Here is a 27716-nt window from a genome sequence, read left to right on the forward strand (position 1 = left end):
GCATAGCAAAAGCAGAAGCCATAATTGTTCAGGAGGTCCAGACAGGACAAAGACATTATCTCAGTGGGTCGTCTAGCACTCTAACATGTAACCCCAAAGAGGCTGGGGGACCTTAATCCATGCCAGTTTTTGGGACCCAACTATTCAAAGCTATCACTGAGTTAATCCTGTGTTGGTGATAGTTCAGCTCTGGTTGAGAGGCTGAACTCCAGACCTTCAGAAGTCACTTCCAGCTGATATTTCTAGGAATCTAAATCAAACTAGACACCTAGCACAGTTTCACAAAGTTAACATAAATTTTACCATGTAGCTGAAGATTGGAAACATTCTCAAATTTCAGAGTCTTACTGAAATTTAGTTCACTTGTCAGTAATATTGATCTTCAGATGTTTGATTGTTTCTATTTAATTATATAATTTTCCAATGTCAGCTAAAAAAAGGATGCTAAATTTTCAAAGATTATCCATTACAGGCTACTTGTTAAAGTGAATGACATCTAGAAGGCAACATTTCCACTTTTGAATGTTGGTCTTGTGTTATAGTAAAATTGCTTTTTGCAGGGAAAGAAGGAGATGAAAAGAGTGGTTTAGCACAGCACTTGACAGCCTAGCAAATAAGGATGTTGAAGGATCATACTCAGGTCTCGTTTCTCTACCTGATAGATTCCTTGTCCTGGCTCACTCTGAAACTATACAGCCAGTCTGTCTCGAATTCAATATTTAACTAACTGATGAAAGACAGAAACATTCTTACAAGAAATCTGGTTAATCTCCTGAACAGCCAAGATGTATATTAAAGGCACATAGAAACATTCAGACCAAGGAATACTTACTTGGTCATTTCACGTGGCTATTGAAAAATTTGAAAATCATAAGAGAGCTTCTGGCAAGTGTACTCCTATCAGAAATCATCACTGCTTGGAGACTGATGGGAATAATTTACTACTGGCACGTGGACTCCTTGGAAACGTTCTGCAAATTCCAAATGGTCAACAAACCAACTTTCTGTTTATTGCTCTGATTCTGGCCTGAAAATTCCATTAAAACAGAAAATGATTTGTAAGAATCATGGAACATGAGTAAAATATTTTATCTTCTTATTACTGACAGGTCTTGGAGTAATCATAATTCTCCTCGCCACGATGGTAACCTCAATTACTGGGTTGTCAACTTCTGCAATAGCAACTAATGGGTTTGTCCGTGGAGGTAAAATCTTTAGGGTTACTAATGCATTCAAGTTCCAAAAGATCTTTATGTATTATTTTTCATATGATGCAAACCAGAGGGATGATAATCCAAACAATGGATCTACAGAACCCAGAGGTAACAATTCTAGACAACTCTAATCACAATAAATTGCATGTTTGAGTTGTCTCTTTTCCTAAATTCCACATTTCAGTTCAGTCTCTGAAGTACATTTCAGATGTTCCTGCCAAATGCAGCATGAGGAGTGGCATCCAGCTTTTCACTTTTTTCACTCTTACCTTTCAGCAGGTCTTTCTTATTCAGAGCTTTTCAAGTTGGACATCCTTGGACAAAACAAGCACGAGGCACTCTTCCTCTTATTTTTAAGTCTGATGCAGATCAGTGGATATCTTCAATTCAGTTCTTTCCAGTATAAGTCTTTATAACTGCCCTTACATTTCAGCTGCCTCCTTAGAGGACGAGTAAGTATTTTCACTGGAAAAATAAAATGCACATCAGATATTTTATCAAAGCATGTTTCAGTACATTTCAGAGCCTTAAAGTTATAACCAGACCATGCTAACCTCTGTGGAAAACAACAAGTTTTTACTACATCATTTAAGCAGAACAGGTATTTGAATACTCTTGAATATACTCTCTTTTTCGAATCTTTCAGGTCTTGGAATCATAGTTATTGCTCTGAGCGTAGTAGTAACAACTTTAACAGGTATCTCCATGTCTGCCATTTGCACTAATGGAGTAGTAAGAGGAGGTAAGTGAAAATCATTTCATGAAAAATACAGAATTCTACAGATCTGAATTAGCAAAAAGTGGGAATTAGGATCTTAGAAACAAAATAAGAATAAATAAATATATCTGGAATGATTTCTCTCAATGGAACAACAGTAATTTAAAACATTTATAGTCTTAAACATTTCTTGGCAAAAAAAAAATATTGAGCAGGGATGAAATAATTAACTGGCAAAGTAATATGCTCCATTTACAGTGACACACAAAAAAGGATTAATGACTCACTGCATTCCTCTGTGGGAACTTTAAAAATGTATCACACTATAAGATTATACATGCTAAATTGGGATGGATCTAAATAAGGCAGAACTTATCCTGAGGTGATGTTTCCTCTACTCTGTGCAACTATGAAGGCTGCTCCAAAAGTAATGTATTCTGTTTTAATATACTGTCCCACAGTGCAAGAGGCAGATGTTGGTTGTATGACAGTAGAGGATAAACCTTCTCACCAATATTCCATTACAAACTCCTGCTGTGCAACAGATGGCAGCAGAGGGGCAGTCTGACAAAATGGTGCCTGACATGGAAGTGCATATGAAGGAAAGGTGTGGAATTGAATTCCTCCACATGGAAAAAATTGCACCCATTGAAATTCATCAGTGCTCACTGGACATTTATTGAGCCTAAAAACTGCAAGTGAGCACAGTGAAGTCGTAGGTGATACATTTCAGCAATGATGCCACCATAGCATCTGTGAAACAGTGGGTTACTTCTGCTGGTGCCATTTTTACAAGCATGGCATGTACTCTTGTTCATCACTGGTGAAAACACACAGTTAATGGTGATGACTGTGTCAAACAATAGTGTTCTGTAGCTGAGAATTTGCCCTATCAAATAGCGTTATTGTGCTCTTTGCATTTGCTGTAGTCTCCATGGAAACAAGTAAATGGAAACAAATAAGAGGCATTACTTTCAGAGCAACCTATGTATATTATGTATCATGAAAAATTGTTTGAAGATCTAGCTTTGCAAACTAGCATGTCCTAAAGGATCACTGCAGTGGAAGGACATTCAGAATAGTCTGAAGGCAGAGTTGGTGCAAAGCCCATTCCTTGTTTTTCCGTGTTCTCTATTAATCTTTATTATGTTTGTTAGGTTTAAAGTAGAGATTCCTGTGGTATTATGTGAGAAAAATAAGCAAACACTGAGCATTTAGTTGTGCTGAAATAACAGTAATTTCTGCCTGCAGGTGGAGCATATTATCTTATCTCAAGAAGTCTAGGCCCAGAGTTTGGTGGATCTATAGGACTTATCTTTGCTTTTGCAAACGCTGTGGCAGTTGCTATGTATGTAGTTGGATTTGCTGAAACAGTTGTAGAGCTTCTTAAGGTAAATATAGATGTTTTGTGTTCACTGTTAAGTTGGGTTTTGTTTTTTTTTCCTTTTTTTTTTTTTTTTTTTCAGTATTTGTTTAAATTGTGATACTTTTTAGCAATGTCTTTACCAGGAAAGATGTTGGTCTGCCTAACTGTGAGAGGGCACTTCAAAATTAATTCTATCTTATGAAAATGCCAATGATTTCTCACCAAAAGCCTCAAAAATCAGGAAAGGAGATAGATATCCATCCAGATAGTCAAATAACCCCAGCTAAGTGCAAGCTGGAGCATGAAATATGAATACTTAGCCCCAAAAAGTGTTGAAACTAATTAAACTATGACAACTTGTTCCCTTTTATTTCACCTTGTTACTTAAACCTACCAGCTTGATAGAGAAAGTTTAGTTTTAATAATATTTCTTACTCTTTTCAGGAGAGTGATTCGATAATGGTAGATGAGTCCAATGATATCAGAATAATAGGTACCATAACTGTTGTATGTCTTCTTGGCATCTCTGTTGCTGGCATGGAATGGGAAGCAAAGGTAATGTTTTATGAGTAAATACAAGCAAAGAATATATTAAAATACTAAGCAGGGTTAACATGTGAGGAATGCTGTACAACAGGTGGGATTTTCAAAAGCATTCCTTCAATTTATGCCTAACCTTTCTAAAAGCAATAACAGCTTAATCATTACATTCAATGAAAACACTACTACTCTATGCTCTTCCTTGAACATTCAATTAAGAGGGAAAAGGGAAGTTTATGTTCCACAGACAGCTTGATTATATTGATTTTCATAATCCATGGCATCATTTAAAGCCTTGAGTAAGTGCCCCTTTTGCCCTTACTTTTGATGCAGTCTGACAGAATAAGTAGCTGTTAGAACAGTATTTTTGTCATTGTACCCTCCAAAAATCTGCCTAGCAGGAAATCTCAATTTTCTGTCCATTCCATAATCTCTGATGATTTTATCTCTGCTATTCCTTTACCTTAAAATAAAAAATAAAAAATGGAAATACAAATGGAAATACCTCAGAATGTAGGAATCAGGTCTAGAATAGGACTCCCCTTTTCATATTCTGCTGTGACAAAAGCTTAGAACTGCTTATAAAAGAGATCAAAAAACCAATTAGATATTATAATGCTTCAAGTGACAACACATTGCAACTAAACAATTTATATAACAATATAAAAATGTCTCATACATGATATTTATGCATTAATTTTTTCACTTTCCTTTTTCCTCTAAAGAAAAAAAGTAAAATTAAATTACAACTATCTACTTTATAAAGGCTGTTAGTAAAAACTGTCTGCTGTTTTAATTAGCTGATAGCAGTTTGTTTTCTTCAGCTGTCTCGATTCCTGGTGTTCTCCAGGTCTATAAAAATTTGTAATCCGCCATAGGGAACACAAACATCACTTATTCACTTACTATTTAGCCATCTCCATTGTCAATGTAAATTAAAATCATTGGGGAAATCTCTGTTTCTATTAACAGGCTCAAGTTATTCTTCTAATTGTTCTCCTTATTGCCATTGCAAACTTCTTTATTGGGACAGTTATTCCTACCAACAACGAAAAGAAGGCAAGAGGCTTTTTTAATTACCAAGGCAAGTACTGCTTGTCTATCATAGAACATTAACTTCACCCTTCATGGTTGCATACTGAGTTGAGGACTCTACTGAAAAAGGTCACAAGATCAGGATCTTTGGCCTAAGTTTAAATAGGTTTGCAAACCAAGGGAATTTATTTCATCTTTAATTTTGAGTCTGTCTCTCTGCTGCTGAAGCTGACAGAATAGTTAGCTGCAGTTCGAGTCACATATATATCAGCAGAGCGCAGACAAACCTTTACACAGAGCTAAGTGCAACTGCTGTAGTGACACTGCTGTCACTTCAATACGGAGCTGTAGCTCTGAGATGCAGACAAGCACATCCTACTGGGGATCAGACTGAGGAAATCAAATTCGCTTTGCTACAATATGAGACAGATTCAAACCCAAATGTACAGATGTGAAAGACTAGATTATTCATACCATTCATTAAGTAACTTTGGAATCAAATCCCATCAGCTTCTTTCTTCTTCACCTGTATTTGCAGCATCAATATTTGCAGAAAACTTTGGACCAGATTTCAGAAGTGGAGAAGGATTTTTCTCAGTGTTTGCCATCTTTTTCCCAGCTGCCACTGGCATCCTTGCAGGAGCCAACATCTCAGGAGATCTGGAAGTATGTATTTCATTAATTTCATAATACTAGCTGTGGGCTGAAAAAAGAACAAGAAAACTAATTATGAATCAGCGCTGTATTCAGTTTTAAATCATGCCTCATTTGGGGAAGCAAAACTCTCTTTTAACTATCTGCCATGTTATTTAAAAATACCAGTTCACATTTTCTTTCCTAATACATTACGATTATTTACACAAATTACTGCATTCAGATTTGGGTTTCTATATAATTTAAAAGCATATTTCCACATGCTGCAGTAATGTAGTATTAATGGACCATTTGCAGAACATTAAACAGAGAAATTGTGTGCATCTCCTGGTGCACTTTTGCAAAATCTTCTATAACATCATCCCCAAAAACACACCTGTAAAGATTTGTTTGTACTCATAAGAATCAGGGGAGATCAGCTTTTTCTATTCAGGGTCATAGCAGAATAAATAGAGCATTTACTGAAAGCAAATATGTCCCAATCCCTTGTCACTACATCTGCTCAAAAGAAAAGATGCAGGTTTACAGCTGTGACAGAAGAAAGGAGTCTGAGGAGAAAGGGAAAGGAGGTCCAAGGGCACTTAAATGTCTTACTGGGGCGGTTTTGTCTAGCTCTCACTCTCCTCTTGCAATGCAGCAGTTATATAAGATGGTACTTCCAGTACCCAAACAAACTGGTAAGTCAGAGACAAGAAATTAGCTATAACTTTGAATGCTCTCTAGTTTTCATGACTGCACAGTGAGTATAATGCAGAGTATTTATGGCCAAATACAAAAATGAACAAATTCAAAGCTCAGCAAAGCATTTTGTAAAACATCTCTAGTAAATATACAGCAACACAATACCACACAGCATTACAATAAACTACAAAATGCACCAGGGTGGGTATCCATGACCCAAGTATTGCCATCTAGTGTTTAAAATAAAACAAAATAAAACACCACAAACAAGCATGTAAACCAAAACACAAAGGGCTCAGCAAAAGGACACAACTCAAACCTAGCTTCCAGCAGCATATCCACTGATGGCTTTGGGCTTTATCACATAGACCCATTGTTCCTGATGCCGTAAGGATTCAACCAAATATCTATTATTTCTGTACTGGCACAGCAGACACAAGTTCATCAGAATCCTACCATCCTTGACAGACAGTTTTGTTTCCCTCCCTTACAGTGACTGTGTGCCTCATCTCCTTAGTTTCCAGAGGACTGCTTTTGAAGCCAAGCACAGAGCGAAATAGGTGGAATTGGAGCCACTAATAATAATGTTTATGAGATTCCATTTTTAATTAAAAACAAAACAAAACAAATCATTGTACTTCTGCCCCCTGAGACTGAATCAGCCTCACAGTCTCCATCTTTTCAGCAAACAAAAATAATTATTTTGCCATATATGGTGCTCTCTATCTATGGTAAACTCCCGAAGTAACAGCACTTCTTTCATATGCTATTTGAAAGAGTTTGAACAGACCAAAGGAACCAACTCTCCTGTTGGCTCCCTGCAGTTGTTCCAATCTGCCAGTAGGTTGAAGTCTATGACCAGCTCCTCCAGGCTGTAGATTCCCCACTGAGCATGTTTAGATGCATTACACAGGTCTAATTAAATTAACCACCCTCTTCAGAAGTCTAAAGGGCAAGCTAAGAATTATTTTAAACATAAAATTGTAAAACCAAATTTCCTGTAAACAGCTACGTACAGGCTTCTGTAGACACTACACATTCAAGTGGTGAGCTAAATACAAAGCCTACTCATAGAAAGAGTCCGTCTTACTAGGGACTGCAAAGGGCTTGGGAGCAGATGTAAGATGATAGCAACACATTAAATATGTTTAATTGTTAATATAACTTAGAAGTTGTAAAGCAGTAAAGCTTAAACCCTAAGATTTAAGGTTATGGTGTTTAAGACTGCAACATAAGATTTGGTAAAAACAGTGAAACAGCGGCACAAACACCAAAACTGTATTTATTAAAGCTACCATGATTTAAAGGGCTGAAGGTCTTACAGAGTTGAAATGACTTTGAAATTATTTTTCAGTTCAATAAATCCTTACCTCATTAAAATTATGTTAATTGCTAAACGCAGTTAAGTCATTCATCCCCATTTCACACAACTCACCAAATTATACTTCTTTTCCATTCAATGAGCATTGTTGTTATAACAGCACAACAACTTGTGGCTTAAAATGTATTCCAGGCATCTACAACTAAAAAAAACCTCACTGAAGAAACTTCAGAAGACAGTTCACCAAGTGCTTCCTAGCAGAAACAAACATGCACTAAATTATAACGCAGATCATTGGACTCACTCACAGTAGAGGGAGTTTAGAGCACTCAGAAATGCAGTTAGCCCCACTCCTGCAGAATATCCTACAGGGTAAGAGCACTGCACCAACAAATGTTAAGTGTCTATATATGCACAGGGACAGGAGCTATGGGTGCGTTTCTAAGTGATAAAAATCTACCTTCTACATATCACAGTGTGATAGGACTCACGAGTCTACAGAATGCAGCATGTGAACTCAGTGTTTTTCGTATCACTGCTTTATTTTAAGGATCCGCAGGGTGCGATACCCAAAGGAACAATGCTGGCCATTCTGATAACAACAGTTGCTTACATAGCCGTTGCAGTATGTGCAGGTAAGCAAAGAAGCTCTGTTTCACGTCTTAATTGATACAGTTAAAAAAATTTGAAAACCTGGTATGCAAAGGAGTGATTAACCTCAACAGTTTTTAATCCTGTGGATTTATTATATAGAGGTAGTTGCTTTGATTTTATTGCATGTAAAAACAGTGAGTAAGAAGAAATAAACAGCAGAAACTAAGGTCTCTGTTTCAGAAGCCAAGTGGCATTTGTCCTGTCTCAATTCACATAGAAGAGGGATTTTCATGTTATTTGGTTGCTTTTGCATTTGATTTAGCATCAAAGACAACTATCTGATAGCACCCATGGTTGCTCATCTTAGTTTGTCCTTCATACTGAGGTTTCACATGGCTTCTACTTGCTCTCCTTAGTCTTACAGAGCACTCACAAGTGATGTGGCAACATGTTTGTTTTATCTGTTGTGTGTCAACATTAACCAATTGTATCATTTCATGAAGATGTGCGATGTCACTAAGATTCTCACTGCAATAGTACTTTTGAATACTGACTCCTGGAACAGTGGCCTCAGACTGACAATGTACTTCTTAGTTAATTTATTGTTGATCTCTAAAGCATCTGGTTCTCTACTCTTAGACAAATGCATGTCTTCTTTAGTCAACTGGATTATTATTTTAAGAGTAAGAGGAGAAAATAGCTGCCTACAAATAACATGAAAAACTGTAATACATGGAAGTAAATTGGGCCTATCACAAAACATTACTTTTTGGGATGATGCTAAAGCAGAGATTGAACAAAATGTACGTAGACCAATAATCACAGTATGGCAAGAACATTGTTCTGTTCTCATGAGGAAGGAATGTAATGATATATTGTTGTTTCCACAGCCTCCTGTGTTGTGCGAGATGCTACTGGGAACATCAATGATACAGTTATACCTGGGATGAGCTGCAACGGATCATCTGCCTGCAACCTGGGCTATGATTTTTCCAGATGCAGAAGTCAGCCATGTGATTACGGGCTGATGAATAATTTTCAGGTTTTAATAACATATACAACAATAAGCGACTCACAAATACTTTAGTACAAACATGCAAAGATATTATTTACTGACAAGTGACAGCAACAGGAAGTTCACTTTTATCTAAAAAAAATGAAAAAAAATTTTTTAGAGTAAAGTGAAAAGTCTGCACACTTCGTGTCAGCTTCATGGAAGCTATCCGATGCCACTAGTCTTCCCAGTACTCTGGTTACATCCTAACCTCCTCTTTCAACAAGTACCATGCAGGAGTATATCCTCCAACACCTTCGAACTCAAAGACTTATCAGAGACATCTTGAACTCCTGCCAGATGAGCAGCTCATCTCACTTTCCTTAAAACGTGGATGTGGTTTCACCTCAGGGGTGCTGTGGATGCTTTTAAAGGTTTACACCACAATACAAAAGCCAAAGTTCAGACTCCTTCTAAAAAAGTATCTGAAATAGTCAAGTGAAAAATCAAGTGAAAAGTAACGAGATATTTCTCTTAGGCCAGACAGAGCGCCATTTCTATTCTTCAAAACAAAGCTTAGGCAAAGGATCAAAGTAAAGCAGTTCTGCAGGACCACGACCATAGCTCCCAGATGTCTGTGCAGCCCCTCTGCTTCACAGCCACCAGAGGAGCTCACCACCTACCTGCACTTGCTTTTCAACTAGCCATTTGGAGCTTTGAAAGTCACTTGCTTTTTTTCCCCAGCAGCTTCTGCTAAATGGCAGGGCTGGGTAAAAACCTTTAAAGGGATATGCCATCTGTATTGCAGACTGCTTTCCTTCTATCCTCATTCCCACAAGTTCAGCTGCTCAAACCCTGTGGAAGCCTTCAAAAAAGGACCTCACCAAAAGCATTAACAGAATTTCATTTATACATTTATTCTTGCCAGACTGATGTCAGAAAAGCTATGTTTTTAGTTGACAAATCTCTAGAATTAACTGTTCTCTTTCCTGGACTGCTTCTAACACACCAAAAGCACTGGGCAATCGCATCCATCTGCTTCATCTTTTTACTTCTTTCTCTGCTGCTTCTGAACTTAACAACTCTTAATGGTTTAACAGCGGTGAAGGCCAGGAAAAGCCCCAGGAAAGAAAGGCCTTATGGTGCCCACCACTGCTGTTTGCAGAACTGCTACTGTGCCAGCACAGATACACATTCTCTTCCTTTTTTAGCTGTGGTAAATACTATTAAGACCCAAACAAACACAAATCCCTTTGACCATGCTAAGTACTTCAGGGTTCTTTCCTGTTGTTTCCACTTTCCCTTCTTGCTACAAGCATTTATCTGTCAAGCAAAGGCTGTTACTTATGGCATTAAGTTAGTGGAGGAGGTAAGAAAATCTCAGAGAGTACACATACGCCCCTGCACACAGATGGAGGTTTGTATTCACATTTGGCTGTGGCTTGGTTGCTTTCCGCTAAAAACAGAATAGTAGTATTTCAATACCTCCAGCAGCTTTGTAGTATATTGGCTTTAGGACTACTAAAAGCTGAGATACACAGAAAAACACTACTTAAACAGATCTGTGATAAAAAATGTATTCAAATGTAAGCCCAGCTATTATTTTACCTTCTTTTTTTTTCCTCTACAGGTGATGAGTATGGTGTCTGGCTTTGGTCCTCTTATCACAGCAGGCATCTTTTCTGCTACTCTGTCATCAGCTCTGGCATCTCTCGTCAGTGCACCAAAAGTTTTCCAGGTAGAAATCCAAGTATTCATTTCTTTATACTCCACTTTACTTCAAAAATGAGCAATTTAGTTGAACTCTATGTGCCAAATGCAGTAGATATTCCAATAGCGCTGACATATGTATTTCTACAGAAATAGGCAGGTCTTATCACCTTCCTACAGATGTGGGCATTTAGGATTGCAGCATTCCTTCGGTCAGAGCTCAGCTTGGTGGCAGGAGAGGGGGATGCACACGTATTTGTTTTGTTAGCTTCAAGGCTACTTTCAGGACCACTATCTCCTAACAGAAAGCCTGTCTGTACCTCAGGAATGCCTGGAATCTACAGAAGCTCTCATTCCTGTGCTGGCAGGTGTGCTGAGACTTGCTGTCCACAAGCTGCTGGAAGCAGCAATGCACACAGAATGGCAATGGAGGGCATGGGACAGACAAATAACTTGCACAGATCTGATTTCTGCTTCAGTTTCCATCAATTTAGACTCTGTTTAGGAACTCTGTTAATGTCTCTTTAAAACACTGAATAAGTGTTAAATGTCTGTGATTTTTGATGCTATAATTTAGCAAGATATTGGCTTATCACCTTATTTGAATGTTTACATGCCATTACGGTAGACGTATGTGAACTACTAAGATAGATTAAATTTTTGTTTAGCTGTCTAGTAAGCTGTCACTCACAGAGAATTTCTTCTGATGCAGGAACGTCCTGCTTAGCATTTCTCCCTGATTTGTTCATCAGGCTCTTTGCAAGGACAATGTCTACAAAGGACTACACTTCTTTGCCAAAGGATACGGAAAAAACAACGAGCCAATCAGAGGATATGTACTCACTTTTGTGATTGCTATGGCATTCATTTTGATCGGTTTGTATACAGTTACACAAATGCAACAATCTGATGTTTTGAAATTCTATAAACTGATATTTCAATACGGTGATTAGCTATAGTTAGAAAAGATTCTAACCAAGTTAGCACACCCAAACTATGTCAAATATGGCAAACTTTGAAAATATATTTCTAGTTGATACTGCATACAGAGGTGAAATAATTTTGACGTAATTAGGAGGCCTGCTCTGCTTAGACTTCTCCATAATTAGCTCAAATTACCAGCACTGGCATCAGAAAATACCAGTATTGAGTGTTCTATCACTGTTAGCAGTACATTTGGAGGTGTTGAAATCTTAAAATTAGTTTTTCCAGGACTTGAAATTGTGTGACGCTGTCAATAAATGGAAAGCATAGTTGAGACAATTTAGATTGCCATTTAAAAAGCAAAACAATACGTTTTAACTACAGATTAATAGTAGCCTTTTTAGAATCACATCTGTCCTCTAAATTACATATTTGAAGTTCTGAAACTTACACCAGCTCCACATCATTAAGAGGCAATCTGCAGAATCAGGGTCAAGTATAACCTTGCATAGCGTATAGATGATATAAATGAGCAGACACATTGGTATGAAATGAGGTATATCAAGGTGATCTTAGATTAGCACCACAGAAAAATACTGGAACTCTCTCTGGACAACAAATCCAGCCAATAAACAGATTTAAGGTATTATCAGGAAAAAGCTGTACACAACTTAGGAAACCAGTACCTGTGCCTGAATTGTGTCTTGCAGCTCAACTGAACACCATTGCTCCAATCATCTCCAATTTCTTCCTGGCTTCATACGCTTTGATTAATTTCTCCTGCTTTCATGCCTCATATGCAAAATCTCCAGGTGAGTCAGCATTCACCACTGATTTAAGTGCGGGCTTCACAAACTCATCTCTGTGAGTTTTTGACTGCGTGTCAGAGAAAGCTGCAGTACCTGTAAAACATCTAAACTATGTGATCTGAAGTTTTACTGCTCCCACTGAATATGATGACATTTTATTTATCTCCAAAAGACAAAAATAATGGCTCTTTCTCTTAAGTTCCCTGCAGTTCTGTAAGACAAAAGAGGCTTTAGTGGATTCCACTGGAGCAAGAAAGCTCCTCCTTAGGGTGTTTTTCCCATTCGACAGGGATAAAAAACCTATAGTATCTCTGATCACATAAAGCAAGCAAGGTGTAGTGGGGTCTTTATGCCCTCCACTGCCAAAACTATAGCGACATTTGAAGAAAGTTCAAAAGAATGGTAATTGTGATGGAAGTGATACTGCCAGGAAGAAAACACACAGAACAAGTCCCCAAACCAACATCGGGATAGCACTGAAGTGGCTAGTAGCAGAACTGTAGGGCAGAGTACAATGAGGTCCTGTACAAGGATATCTTGGGAGTCACTCTCTATATTTGCACAGCAAGGGAAAACACAGGATTACAGGCATATGCATCGCCATCCACCTCAACATCATCATTGAGGACTAAAGTCAATCAGCTGAGCAGCATGACTGTGAGCAAAGAGGAAAGACAATTTCCTGCTACCATGAATCAATTATTAAATTCTAGAAGTAAGGAATACATTTTTGATTTCCAGTGTGAAGAAACCGGTAGTGGCAGCATAAATGCCTACATCAACTTCCTTCCTACAGATCTGCGAGGTGCCATTTGTTCAGAGGGCAGAAGAGATGAGCACTTCTGCTAATTACCTGCACAGCTGAATAAACGCAGATCTGCTCTACGTGGCCTTAGAGCTGAGTAAAAATTATTTTTACAGACTTCATGTATGTGCATCTGATTCAACGCTGCCACTACTCAACATTTTCTGACAAAACTGCAGCCACTTTTTTCTTTTCTCATTTCTGCCAGTTAATTTCTGCCAATTCACAGTGATAGATTATTATAATTGCAAGGCTGCAGGACAGCAAATTTCTTCTCAGCAGGACATTCCCATTCCCTCATTACAAAGACGATTCCAGACAGGGTTTCTCAGCCTCTCCTTATATCTTCAGTGTTTTGTCCTCACTCCAAAAGAGAGGAAAAAAGGTCTGCTGAACACCTGGCAGAGAACTGCAAACCATGGAGGCTCACTGCTTGTCTCATTTTAATTGCTAGCAAGGGAAGGATTCAATACTGCAGCTGAAAAGCAGCAGGAAAAATATCTCTTTAAAGTCAACTGCAAATTATTTTATTTTTATGCATCAAGGCCAGACAATTTCCAAGTTTAAAGGACATGTGTACTTAGAATATTAGTATATACTCCCCTCTCAGCAAGCATTTAGCTCCCATTAATAAGTTCTATACATATGCATCAAAAGGACATAATAGCCTATTACTTGGAGTTAAAGGAAAACCTATTTTCAGTTCCGAACGAGTGAACTTTAATTTGGCAAAAACATGTATAAAAAGAACAGCCATTCAAAGCCAAGCTGGACATAGGAGAAAACAGATTATAGTGAAAGGTTTGCAAGCTCCAGTGCTCAGTGCAGATAGAAATCTACATCAGTCAATACCTGGAAGCAACTGTTGATACACTGCCTGAGAATATGCATGAATCTCTCCCATCCATTCTGACAGAACCTGAAATAAACTGCATGTGGGTCCGTATGTGCAAAGTCAATGGAGTGCCATTTGCTCAATGTATTTTCTACATTTTCAATTCCCTCTATTCTCTTTATACAGGTTGGAGACCTGCATTCAGATATTATAACATGTGGATATCACTTTTCGGAGCCCTGTTGTGCTGTGGCGTTATGTTTGTCATCAACTGGTGGGCAGCTCTCATCACTTACGTCATTGAACTCTTTCTATATATTTACGTAACATATAAGAAACCAGGTAAGGCCATGAGACTTATTTTGTGTATGTTAAGCAGCCTCACTGGACTTTATCAGCATTAATTCTGCTTATAGAAACAGACCTTCCTCTTTCTTCAACACAATCCATTAGAAGAAAGCCCGACTACCACATTAAACCCCACTTTACATAGAGTAAGACAATATCCTGGTGAACTTTTGACTGTTTAACACTCATTTCAAAGATGGTTCAGGGCTTTGTACAAACATCCCAGTACATCAGTTTACTCCCGCATCTTCAATAAGACTGAATTTGGGCTTTTGCATTACTACTACTTATGATTTTTCTCCACCCATTCACAAAAACTTGCTTGGATTTTGCTGTGCTCGCAGCTGTCTCATCTAGGACCATCACTCAAAAGAGAAACTTGCTGTCCATTATACAACAAAAGTACAAGCTGCATTATTTGTGAACAGACCATTTTCCATGGCCTTCCTATAATTTCTCCCTAAATTAAGAAAGATAGGAACATTTTACTGTTGAAAAAGATTAGTTAGTAGCAAGTTGGGAGCAGTGCACTAATGTAGTACAGCATCAGAACGAGACCATTTAGTCTTTTTTTCTAAATTAACCCATGTTCAGATTTCAGTGCTAACCATCTGATTTACCTGTTCGGAAGAATAAATAACTCAAAGAAAAAAGATGAGTTTCCTAACATAAGATGTACTTTCACTGCCCATCTTGGGATAGCAGCACCTGGTCTGTGCCTAAGTTTTCTTTTACTCAATTTTCTCTACTTCTGCTTGCTCTCATACCTATTGAGATTGTATGTGGATCTCTTCCTGTAAACATCATCAGCGGGAGGGAATCACCTGTGAAAAGACAGTGTCAGAAAGGCATTTGAAGACTGTTGTCCTTCTCCTAGTATATTGCAATGTCCTTGCTGCAAAGTAGCAGCTTAAGGTCTGGTTAAATTCACTGAAGACACTGTACAAAAGCTATCAATTTCCAGCTCCCCAAGGAGAATAATGTCTGTTCAGTACTCACCTACCAGCAACTGAGTGGTTCAGAAAAGTCTAATATTCCTCAAAAGTTGTTTCTCATCTATCTCCTCCACCAAATGGCTGTACAACAGAGAAGAAAGGATATGTATGCCAAAATTCTGGAAAGCAACTTTTGAGCCATATAGTAGAACAGAACTAATTGGAGCTGGTCACGATGCTTCCTAATGGATTAATTTGAACTTCCTAAAGTTACACACCAAATGCATTACTTGGCATTGTCCATTTTATACATGGGAGAAGGGTACAAACTCTATGAAGCTGAGAAGAAAACACTTACTGAGCAGAGGAAAAATATTGCTTATGATTTACATTAAAAGAATGACATGATTTATTTGTATGTTTGCATAACCAAACCTATTCTCATGAAGCACAAAGAATGATAGATCTGTATCTACGAAGCACAACAGAATATGCTCTGCTTTGGCTCAGGGGTAACATGACTGCTGACTCTGAAACAGAGCAGAGAAAAGCCCATGATTTAACATGCATTATTTGTCTTTATTATATGCAGAAGTAAACTGGGGCTCTTCTACACAGGCTCTTTGCTATATTAAGGCCTTAGACAGTGCGCTGGCATTAACTACAGTGGAAGATCACGTGAAAAACTTCAGGTAAGATTTCCAGTGAAAAATAGAATGGTTTATTCAGAATAAGTACATCTACCAATTAAATACAACCTTTTCCCTCCTTACAGACCCCAGTGCATAGCATTAACAGGAGCTCCTATGATCAGGCCTGCTCTGCTAGACATCACGCACACTTTCACAAAGAACAATGGGCTGTGCATCTGTTGTGAAGTGTACACGGTAAGGTCAACTCATATAAGTCTGAAAATTCAGCACCAGTGGGTGCTGTGGATCCCCATTACACATTCCACTCTCACCTGGCACACAATGTTCCCACTGGTGCTGATGGGCTTCTATGCAGACCGTGGAAAAGATTCGTACTGAGAATGAATTTTGTCATAAGCCTTGACAAGAGAGCTATCGGCTGATAAAGAGCCTGCTGGTAAATGCCTCATTGAGATGCATTTCAGAGTTCATAGCAGACGGACCAAAAATGATAAAGGTTTGAAAAAATAAAGCATTACAAGACATACATATATATATATATATATATATATATATATATATATATATATATATATATATATATATATATATATATTTGAATGGATACAGTAAGGTTAAAATGTAAAAGAAAATTAGGGAGGCAGGATTCTGTCAGGAATACAGCAGAAGAGTCAAATTAACTAAGCTCTATTTCCAGCTTTGTCACTGACGTGCAGCATTGGGATTTGGCACGTAATTCAGATCTCTGTGCAGTGGTTTCTCCAAAACTGTAACAAAGCTAATTTTTGAGGATAAACACGCTTTTCTTAGATCTTCTTAGAACCAAAGTATATTCTAGCTCTAAGTAGACAGGAAATTATGAACTTTAAAGGATGATCACCTAGACTTTCATTAGGACAGAACTAAAATAGATGGGCTCTAGTGTAGAAGAGAAGATATATTTTAAATATTACAACAACCTTTTGAGGGGAAAAAAAAGCCTCATGGCACCAAAACGTGCTGCAGAATCTAACACACAGAACCAGCCCAGACAAGATAATGTATTCTTCCACATGAGTATAAGAATAATTCATTTGATGCTGTCACTTTGAAGAAAGAGATTATAGAAGAGCTACATGTGACTCTTTCCAAACTGAACGAATCTATAAAAAGTGAATGGCTCTAATCCCTTTGTACTGTAATTACTTGTAGCCTCTCCTGCATCCACTAAGTACAGAATCGAACCCAGCAACATCCTGAAACTAAACAGTTTTATAAAGTTGTGTTTCAGCATGTTTCCTGATTTATCAGATGTTTCTCTACTATTAGCACTTCCTACATAAAACTAAGACTTCACTGTAGTCTATTTTAAAAAAAACAACAAACAACTACATTTATTTAGCTAGCATAAGCATTTTTTACTATTATTATTTCTCCATTAACACAAGGTAAATTTAATTTGGTTAGTCATAATATCGTGACGCGGTAAACCTTCATAAATTGCAAAACTGTGATGGCAAGCAAATAATAAAATTCCTGGGAGTGGGAATGCCAAGCACTTAGAAGCAGTTTGCTGATACTGTACAAGCTTGTGATATGTCTTACTGCCAAAGAAGCCTGCAGGGCTCCAGAAAGAGCCATGACCGGGAACCTTCCTAAATCTTCCTTAGCTTTTCTAGCTTGTCAGGAGAAGCTACCATATACTAAGTTATTTTAAATGTGAAAGATTTACATATGAATTTTGAAATACAGTCTCCTGAGCATTAATTTAAGAGCCTTTCTAGTTTTGTACTGTGCGAAGCTTTTAACAATTTCTTTCATTTTTCTGTTCCTTTGGAATCAAAATGGCAGCTTGTCAGCATCCTCAGAAACAGAGATTTAAAAAAGAGCGAAGGAACAACTTCTGCATAAAACGAGTCTCTGTAGCAAACTAAAGCTCTAAGCTACCTGTTTGTGATGAACCAAATTGGTACCACTCCCTGAGTTGCATACAAGGAAACAAAGAGGGTATTCTAAGTGCCTCCAAGTCAACTGTGTCACGTCTTGTGACATGTCTCATTACTACTTCTGTCTGCTGGACACACTTCCAGAGTTTGTAACTCCACTCTTCCATTCTTCCATGGGAAACAAAGACTACTAATCCCACCAATAACATTCCAAAGCCAGTATACGAGCCTCCTGAATGTAATTCTCTGAGTCTCATCTTCACTGCAGAAGAGCAAAACTACTGCTTCAGCTTCCTAAAGACAGGATGAAAGAGAATAAACCAGGCCTCACAAACCTTAATCTCAAGCTTAAGAGCACAGATTTTTGAAATCAACTAAGTTTCAGATAAATGCTCCCACCCTCCTCTCTGTCTTTCTAAATGCCTTGCTTGCAAACTTGACATCTTCCCTGGGCCAGACTCTTTGGGGTACCAACTGCCAACACATACTCCACTGATAAATCAGCGTACCAGGTCTCGTGACTTGAATACAGAGGTGGATCTTGTCCCATTAAATTAGTGGATGACCACTGGAAGGACCTAACAACAAATGCATTTACACCTCTAATTGTACTGCAACAACACTTTGTCTTTTTATTAACAGGTAGTAGCATAACAATGTGCATTGAGATCTGCTGAGCTTTGTTTACATCATCAAGTGAGGGAGGGAGTTTATTCACTCTTAGATTCTTCATCATAACTTGATATTTTTCTAAGACATTGCAGCCCAGAATAGTCCCTCTTTCTGTCAGAATCACTGTTTTTAAGTAATACTAACAGCCTCAGCCTTCTTGAGAAGAATGTGAATCCCGTTAGTACAACAGTACAGCTCTTTTCAAAGTATTGAATCCCTGTGAACTCTTTTGGAAATGTTTTTTTTTGTGGTTTTTTTTTTTTTTTTTTTTTACTCTCTCCATTCAGTCCCACAGCAGACTAGGTAACACCTTAAAAATCACTCTATGATGTACAGTACAAAGCTTTCTTAGTAATATGTTATTGTATCATGCAGGGACCACGCAAGCTGTGTGTTAAGGAGATGAACAGTGGCATGGCAAAAAAGCAGGCCTGGCTTACAAAGAACAAAAGAAAAGCCTTTTATGCAGCAGTGGCAGCTGACAGCTTCAGAGATGGAGTCAAAAGTCTTCTTCAAGTAAGCTTTTTGTTTACAGAACGCACACAAGAGTGATACATCAAAGCATCCTTTTATGGGAAGCATTTCTGTTTGCTTGTTAAGAAATCCCATATATATATGGAAAATGTTGTAAATAGAGAGGGCATTCTGAGGGTACATATATTTATAACACAGGTTATTTCATAATAAGATACAGTTCTGGACTATGGAATTATGAGACTAGGGTGGCTGATTCTTTCCTAAATGAACAAAACAGGATTATTTTAAAAAAAAGAGAGGGGAGGGGGTTGAGATAGGTATCTACAGAACAACATGAATCTCTGTGCAGCTCTCATGTGATACATTTTAAATCAATTTGATTGCTTGGCATTACACAACAGTTTAAGTAACTAAGAATGTTACTGTGCTCACTGAAATCTTTGTGTAATAAACGAAGAAACAAAAAACCAAATGCTTAAAAGCAAAGGCTACCTAAACAAGCATGCAGTATTTTTCTCCTTTCCTAAGAATACAACAGACCACTTCCAAAAGTTCATTTAAATTAAATTTTTAAACTTACAATGGTTTCAATAAAAATAGCACAGAGGTACTGTCTTTGTATTTACCATCTCCCTCTCTCTCATAAATCTGAATATTTAAATACATAGGTACTGACACAAAAGGTAGAGAAAATTCATTCTATGATGATGTTTCACCATCAGTTTATGTACTGTCTCAGTAGGAGATCCCTCTAATGCTTCTGAGAACTGTCATAGTCAGGTCATTCCCTTTCTGTTACTATTTAAGCCACATATAATTCCCTTCCAGCAGACAAAAGGATAACTTAATCATCACTATGGTATCCTAAGGACATCTGTATTGGCTTGCCAAGCAGTCAATTGCTTAAAGCAATGCAAATGCAACAGTACTATTCTATCATTCAGTCGTTCTGAAAGTAATACCTCCTTTTTGCTCCCATGGAAACCACAACTGATGCAAAGAGCACAGTTACACTATTAGAGCAAATTCTCAGCTACAAGATACTGTTTCTCAACATACCTACCACCTCACTATGCTCACTTCCACTGTTTGGTCTTCATAAACGTTCAGCAAGTGTCAGTGAATGTCAATGGGTGCAATTTTTTTCAGCAAGGAGGAATTCAATTCCACACCTTTGCTTTATCTGCACTACCATGTCAAACACCATTTTACCAGACTGCCCCTCTGCTGTCATCTGTTGCACAGCAACAACATGTAATGAAATATCAGCAGGAAGGTTCAGCTTCTACTGCTGTACCACCAACATTTGCCTCCTGTGGGCCAATGTACTAAAATAGGAAGGATGAGTTTTGGAGCAGCCCTCATGAAAACAAACACCAAGACTCTACATTTCTACCTATTTTGTTTTTGCTTACAGTAAAAATAGGGTCGGGTAGTAACTTCATAAGCTGGTGTATCTGTGGGTCTCCTCCTGGAAGTTCCCCAGACACTGAGTATTTAGATTTCTGTGAGAGTTAAGTTACCTGAATATAGATCTGACAGCCCTTATTTTGGGGGGCTCTAGCATTCAGACTCAGTTTTGGGGACAATCTAATATCTTGACAAACCATTTTTTCTTATAAGTTGTACTTTTATCTATAAAGCATGCCCAGCTAGTTTGGATAGACAATCCTTTGGAAAGAATATAACAAACAGAATAGAAACACTCTGTAATCTCATGGTAAAAAAATATTATTAAGGGGGCATGCCTTCTCTGCATATCTGAGGTGTTTAAAAAGAAGACAGGCCATCTATTGGGTATTCCAAATCTGGAAAAAGCTTTATGCTATTACGTTAGAATGAGCGTACAAACAGCACTTGAACTCTCTCTTGATTCCAAGTTATTGAACCATTTTAATAAGATCATGTCAGAAGAAATGCAAATGAATGCTAATTTAGCAAAACTACATTTCTGACATCTGAAAATCATTTTTAGTTGGAATGATTTAGAGCTAATCTTTTTACACGGGTATGAGCATGAAGGACATTCATGAAATGCAATCTAGTCACAAGCTTCTCCAGTACATTACTTCAGTTATCTTTCACCATTACTTCTCATTTACAGTAAGAGCACGTGTGTGTATGTTCTCAAGAAGTGTTTTAATATTGACAGGCCTCAGGATTGGGTAGAATGAAACCAAATACTTTGGTGATTGGATTTAAGAAGGACTGGAGAAACGCTGCTGTCACACAAGTTGAAAACTATGTGGGTGTTATACAGTAAGTAACAGATCAGCATCATCCCCTTTTTTTACTCCCTCTATTCTGGAGCATTTCCACACAGAATTCAACAAGTAGAAACAATGAATATACCTAGAGATCTGGGTTCACAAATACTAGCTCTAAAACAGAAGTTCCTGTTCATTTCAAATAGCTCCATGGCTTCACGCACCTAGTGAGATCTGCTTAGCAAACATCTGGCACAGAGATTATGTGGCTTGACAACGTTACATAAAGAAGCTGGAGTGCTGTCAGCAGTGCTTTTGCAGAACTATATTTTCCCCTTCTTTTTTTTTTTTTTTTTTTTCCTTTTTTTTTTTTCTTTTTTTCCATAGGCAGGAGCTCAGTGAAAAACAACCGTAATGCACATACTTAGGGAATAAGAGAACATCATGGAATTCTTCTTTTAAGCCTAGGAGACAGAGAAAGAGCCTTGCATCAAATCTCTTGTGTGCCAAAGGCTCAGCAGCTCTGTGGGTTGGGATTTAGCCAGAAACAGTCATTTAGAAACAGTCTTCTTGGATTCTTGCTCAAAATTCACCTGCAAAGCTGCAGCAAAACCCACCCCAGCTTTGTTATTTCCTCAGAGCAGGGAGAAAAAACTACCTACTGGCAACCTACCTCCTACAAAGCATTGTATGAAAGACCCTTTTTAAGAAATAGCCTATCTTTTCCCATACCCAATGGTAGTACTCTTACCTTTTTATTTTTAAAATGAAGATTGTTGATAGAATAATACTTAACCTTGGACAATACTTCCGGCAATTTAATCCAGAACAACCCAGCACATGGCAGTAATAACTCCCACTGAGCACTAACACTTGAGCAGATGCTCAAGGTAGCTTTCCCTCACCAACACACACGATACAAAAGTATATATTCTCTTCTTTTGCAGTGATGCCTTTGATTTTGAACTTGGCACCATTATTGTCAGAATTAGCCAAGGATTTGATATATCTCAGGTTCTCCAGGTTCAAGGTATGTGTTATATCAACATCTGAATTGTATTTCACATGCACAGTTGTTACAGGCTCTGCACAAGGAAGATTGATGAATGCATTTAGTGTCACCACCCAGTTTCTAGAGTAGTTTCTACACATGTAACCTCTAATGTTCCTCATTGCTTCTGCTCTTTCAATTCTGCCAAAAATCCTCGCTAAAGCCAATGTCCACTGACAGTTACAGAGAAGGCCAAGCCTCACAAAGTTGTGCACACCAGAGAACTCAGCTTCCAAAGCACTTCTGGTACAGGCACAAGCTAAAGCAGGAAAATCATGCCATGCCAGAGCAACCTGTCACTGTGCAGCATAGCTGCTTCCTACTTTTGACACATCTTCCTCAGTGCCTACCTGACACCTCTGGGCTGCTGGGAATTGGGAAGCTGTGCTTTCAGTGACCCAGAAAGCCACAAAAATCTTGAGATCACCAGGAAGCATCAACCCTCCTTTCCACTTTTTTGTTCATTCTTCCTTAGATTAGCAGTACATACCCCTCAAGAGGTGGGAAAACCTTTCCCCATGCAGTTCAGGGGTCATATGGGTTGAAAATGTAGAGAGAAAGCAGACAGCTGTATCTAAACAAAGGGCTTTCAAGAATGACATACAGTGCTGGCCTTGTTTTTCCTCTTTGGGACACAAGAGTCCTACTGGTTCTTCATGGATGCTGGGAAGGGAACGGCTCCATTTAGGGACCCCATTAGAACAATAATTATGTTTTCAGTATGATAACTTTCCCACTTTCTATAAGCTTGTCTACTAGAGCAGACAGATACAACCAAAACCTGGAGGTTCCTCCCAGTGTCCCATGTTCTCCTCACCAGAGAAAGATTTCGTGTTACAACTTAGATGATATCTATAGACAAGAACAGAGATGCTCATAGGAAAGGAGAATGGCGACTCTCTGCTGCCGCCTGCTGCAAATTGCCTCCAGCTTCTTCCCACAGCATCCCTGAGCTGCTGACAGACCATGCTCCCGGCTGCTGAAATAACACCCTGAAAAGACATAGGAATCCTAACTCAGCTAAATGAAACTGAATCTAGCTCCTGTCCAACCTTTCTCCCTCCCTCCAAAGAGGATGGGTTCTAGGATAAGGCAGCCCTCCAAAGCAAATCACCTAAGAATTAAAACGATCCAGAAAAACCTTTATATATATATATATATATATATATATATATATATATATATATATATATATATATATATATATATATACACACACACACACACAAATGTTCACCCTAGCAGCCTGATATGGATGGAGAGCAGCAGTACAAAACAAGACCTTAAGAAAATAGCCCAAAAAGATCTATGCTTTCCTCATCTGCTGTAACACCTACAATAGAACTTCCTACCCACTTTGCATGCTGTAAGTCAGAAACTGACTCATGAATAAATACATTAGTTAAAATACCAGTGAGTGAAACTATTAGCAAGTACCAATTGTTAAAAGAGTAGAAATGAGAAAGAGGTAGAAACAACAGAGGAAAAAAAAATCCTCAAATATACAGAAGTGTTTTGAATCAGATGCAGTCTCTGAAGTGGAAAAAAAATGATTATTTTCTATTTGCTATGAAATTCTGTTCAAGAGGGAAACTGAAAATCTATTTTTGAATAACCATTAAGTTAGTGGTTATCATCAGCTCTAATAATTAGAAGCATATGGTTGTCATGGATTATAAAGTAAAAGAAATTATATTCATTTATGCTGACAACTGAGAGTGCCAGCAGTGCTTATGACGTCTAGCTGATCAGGTTTTTTCTTTGTTTTTAAAACTAAAAAAAAAAAAAATCCTAAAATTTACCTCATTCTTAGCCCACACACAACTCAAACAGGCATCCTTCCCTCTTGATAAAAGCCTTCTGCAGGTAAATGCTTGTATCATATTAATTAGCTCTTTACCATAACATATTCCGCAATAACACATGGTACTTATTCCTCAGCAGAAGTCTAATTGTGTAAGATAGAATTATCTTTTACACTACTGAATTTATAGAGCTGTTCAGCTAAATCTTAAGTCTTTGCAGCAAATGCTAAAAAACATAAATAAGAAATATTTCAGCATAGAAACTGATCGCATATTCAGTATCCTTACATTTTTCCATGAATCTTGAGTTCAAATTGATGCAGCCTTGTTCTTAAACCAGAGGCCCAAGGGCTTAAACTGAATACATCAGCTTTCTCACTTTAGGAAAACAGCTTTCCTAAAGAGTTTCCTTTATAAAAACAGCCCATAAACATAACCAAATACATAGTGCACTTCAGGTGACCATGAAATACAGTAATACTGATTTTGGCCTGGAAAAGGAATTATGAGAAGAGTTAACTAGCACTTTAGTACACACCACTGCTGCAAAAGGCATGGACACTCCATGCTAAGGATTCCAGAGATTAATTCAGTTTCCTCTTCCCTACTGGTACAAGAACAAAGTACTTAAAGACTTTTCTCCCAGCAGCTTTACATTTTGTATTATGAGCTACAAGAGCAATTATAACATTACTATTATTGAAATAAGTGATTTTATTTAAATTAGAAAATGATGTGTTCACGATTCCCTTATGTTTTCCAATATACAGAGGAATTAGAGAAGCTCGAGCAGGAGAGACTGGCACTGGAAGCTACAATTAAAGAAAATGAATTTGAAGAAGAAAAAAGTGGCATCTGTGGATTCTTCAGAAAAGCCAGAAAGCTCAATATCACAAAACATGAAATGAAAAACGGTAAGTTTCAAAAGGAGAACTTCTCCCTGACACTTCAAGTCATCGCATTCTCAATACACACTCTGCAAAAACTGGACTTCAACTCCAAGGCCAAAGCTCCTGAGCCACACAGAAGCTCGTGGGATGAGGCCCTTCCCTGCAAACATACCTTGGCAGCCACACTATAGTCCAGAATAGCACATCCTCCTGAGGTAGAAGATCCTACCTTGTACAACACAACTCCTGCCTGCTCCCATTTGCTACATAGGTATAAAAACAAGCTCTCAGTTAAAAAGTCCATCCGTCAAAAATAGTATGTAATTATTAATGTTTAAGAAACACAGATCAAGTCTTACTTTATACAGGTGTTTTTTCTTTTTAAACAAAGACACTTTCTTCCCCCTCTATAGAAAACAGGAGTACGTGCAACACACTCAGGTAATGAAGCAATCCCATTTTGTTCAACATTAACACACACACACTATCCAGCTGGAAAACAGGTAAAAACAGCACTAATAGTCTATATTCTAAGCATAATTTCACAGAAATGTACAAAAGAAAATGGTAAAAATACTGAAAATACATATACAGCATGTGGTAAAATAACTAATTAACACAACATAAATGTACAGCTTATGAAATCAGAATTACACTTCAGATATAGTAAAATGAGACAAAGTACAGTCAAAATTAAAGGTCTCATTTCAGAATTGCCAGGCTGCAATGATAATGACCCACCTGAAGCTATGCTGGTATGCAGATAAGTATTTTCAGAATTTTCACCTGCAGAGTCTTTTACATCTGGCTGTGCATGCAGCTCCTGGAGGTATCAAGAAGATCCACAGACTGAAAACACAAAATGTTGTTATTCTTTGCTTCTCAGACTTCATTTTTGCAGGCTTCAGTAGAATATATTTTTATTAAAAAAAAAAAAAAAAAAGCCAAGAAATGCACCCTTTCTTCAAATACCCTGTTTATTTAGTTCAGAAAGGCATAAAATATGTAACATGCTTTGGCTCTATATTTGAGATAAATTATGTCAATATTCCTGTGTCTTCATTTTGCTTAAGCTCTCATCATCCCCAGAGTTGCTGCACCTTCCAGCACAAACGTTACAACTGTAGAGGAAAGCCCACAGCTTCTTTAGAACTGCTGTGTACATGCTTTAGAAATATAGGAAACAGAACAAAGCAATCTGGCAAAGTAAAATCTCCACAGAAGCCTGTCTGCTCCATTTATAATACTGTTCTGACATTGTCTTTTTTTAAGTCATCGGAAGAGAAGCAGTACTAAAACCACAGGCTTCAAAAGATGGAATTAGAGATGCTGTTAGTGCATAGACAGTACCATAGCTTTCAACAACAGCCAAGCAAAGAGTAGAAAGCAAAGTTTATTTTCAGTTAATATCAACCCTCTCAAGCACACAGAAGCTGCCATCCATGCTTATGTTTTCTGCCTTCTAGTCTTAATCTAACGTGTATTCTTGCTATAACCAATTAGCTCTTTGTCTTTACTGTTCATTTTATGAAATTCTGTACTTTACAACAGACAGATAAGCTTGTAAACAAAGCAAACACCAAGAAATAGGTATTTATTTGTAAAATCTATTCAGTGCCAGTAAAATCTAGGACAGTTAACAAGATCCAGAGAACAAATAATAAGATAAACCTGTTGAAGACATTACAATCTAGTGACACACTATTACAAAAGCTTTGTTTCCTGTGTGTGTTCTGGTATATTAGGAGTCCATATTATCTGTGTTGTCAACTTACCTAGTTTTAGAGTATAGGTATTATAGCAGAAGCAGGTCAAGTCTTTAAACAAATACTTCACATCTGTTGAATTTTTAACAAGACAGACTAATAGAAGAAAACAAATCCACAGGACAGCAAACAGGTATTCTTCTAGTTTCCCACCCTGATTCAGGCAACAGAAGGCAACCACACATTTCTGGAAGATGAGTTCTTGTTCTTTACGAGGACAACAGTCAATGCTACTTCCATAAGTTTGTAGAAGCACTCACAGATCTGAGGAATCAATTAGTTTAACGCCTTTAGAATCTGAAGGTGAACATCATAGAACCATGCCAGGTTAGAGAAGCAATTGGCTGAGTTTAGATAAACCCAAACATACAGCTTGCTCCTAAGTAAAAGGTGAACTACAGCAAAGTTAAACAAAACTTCACATTTTTTTTTCTCCTTTACTTTTGTAAAAGGAATTGAAAAAAAAAAATAAAATACAGTGAATGTGACAAAAAAAGTCCAGATGTTTTTCTTCAATGGCTCCCTACAGCTATTCAGCTTCTCAGAAACCCTGCCTCATCTTCTCTTTCTCATTTCAGAGAGCACCATTAACACAGTACAGTCAATGCATATGGGAGAATTCAACCAGAAGCTTCTAGAAGCCAGCACTCAATTTAAAAAGAAACAAGGAAAAGGCACAATTGACATTTGGTGGCTGTTTGATGATGGAGGTAAGGAATTAATGTAAGAACCACAGGAAGAGCGATTTCTATGTTACCATGCAAAAACGTTTGGGAATTTGCACAAA

At 37.8% G+C, this 27716-nt stretch overlaps 1 protein-coding gene and 1 long non-coding RNA gene across 5 annotated transcripts in view; one reads left to right on the plus strand and one right to left on the minus strand.

Annotated features, from left to right (window-relative positions):
• LOC107318751 lies at window positions 1-27508 on the minus strand. Its single transcript, XR_004308595.1, has 6 exons — window positions 25905-27508; window positions 5348-5576; window positions 4344-4416; window positions 3734-3830; window positions 1484-1679; window positions 1-1027 (listed from the first exon to the last, which is right to left on the minus strand). It is a non-coding gene; the product is annotated as an uncharacterized LOC107318751 (long non-coding RNA).
• The window catches only part of SLC12A1 (solute carrier family 12 member 1), a 49219-nt gene that overhangs the window by 14083 nt on the left and 7420 nt on the right, over window positions 1-27716 (plus strand). For 2 of the 4 annotated variants that reach the window (XM_015872942.2, XM_032446965.1), the window contains 19 exons: window positions 1110-1205; window positions 1861-1956; window positions 3184-3323; window positions 3743-3853; window positions 4811-4922; window positions 5412-5539; window positions 8080-8164; window positions 9014-9165; window positions 10748-10855; window positions 11580-11703; window positions 12462-12563; window positions 14387-14542; window positions 16076-16175; window positions 16259-16370; window positions 19109-19249; window positions 21363-21469; window positions 22365-22447; window positions 25044-25187; window positions 27508-27639. In XM_015872942.2, coding sequence (XP_015728428.1) covers window positions 1110-1205; window positions 1861-1956; window positions 3184-3323; window positions 3743-3853; window positions 4811-4922; window positions 5412-5539; window positions 8080-8164; window positions 9014-9165; window positions 10748-10855; window positions 11580-11703; window positions 12462-12563; window positions 14387-14542; window positions 16076-16175; window positions 16259-16370; window positions 19109-19249; window positions 21363-21469; window positions 22365-22447; window positions 25044-25187; window positions 27508-27639 — 2229 coding nt within the window. The remainder of the gene's footprint in view (window positions 1-1109; window positions 1206-1860; window positions 1957-3183; window positions 3324-3742; window positions 3854-4810; window positions 4923-5411; window positions 5540-8079; window positions 8165-9013; window positions 9166-10747; window positions 10856-11579; window positions 11704-12461; window positions 12564-14386; window positions 14543-16075; window positions 16176-16258; window positions 16371-19108; window positions 19250-21362; window positions 21470-22364; window positions 22448-25043; window positions 25188-27507; window positions 27640-27716) is intronic. The other 2 variants (XM_015872944.2, XM_015872943.2) reach the window with 2 other exon arrangements.

Source organism: Coturnix japonica, chromosome 10 (assembly GCF_001577835.2).
Source record: "Coturnix japonica isolate 7356 chromosome 10, Coturnix japonica 2.1, whole genome shotgun sequence".
Classification (NCBI taxonomy): domain Eukaryota; kingdom Metazoa; phylum Chordata; class Aves; order Galliformes; family Phasianidae; genus Coturnix; species Coturnix japonica.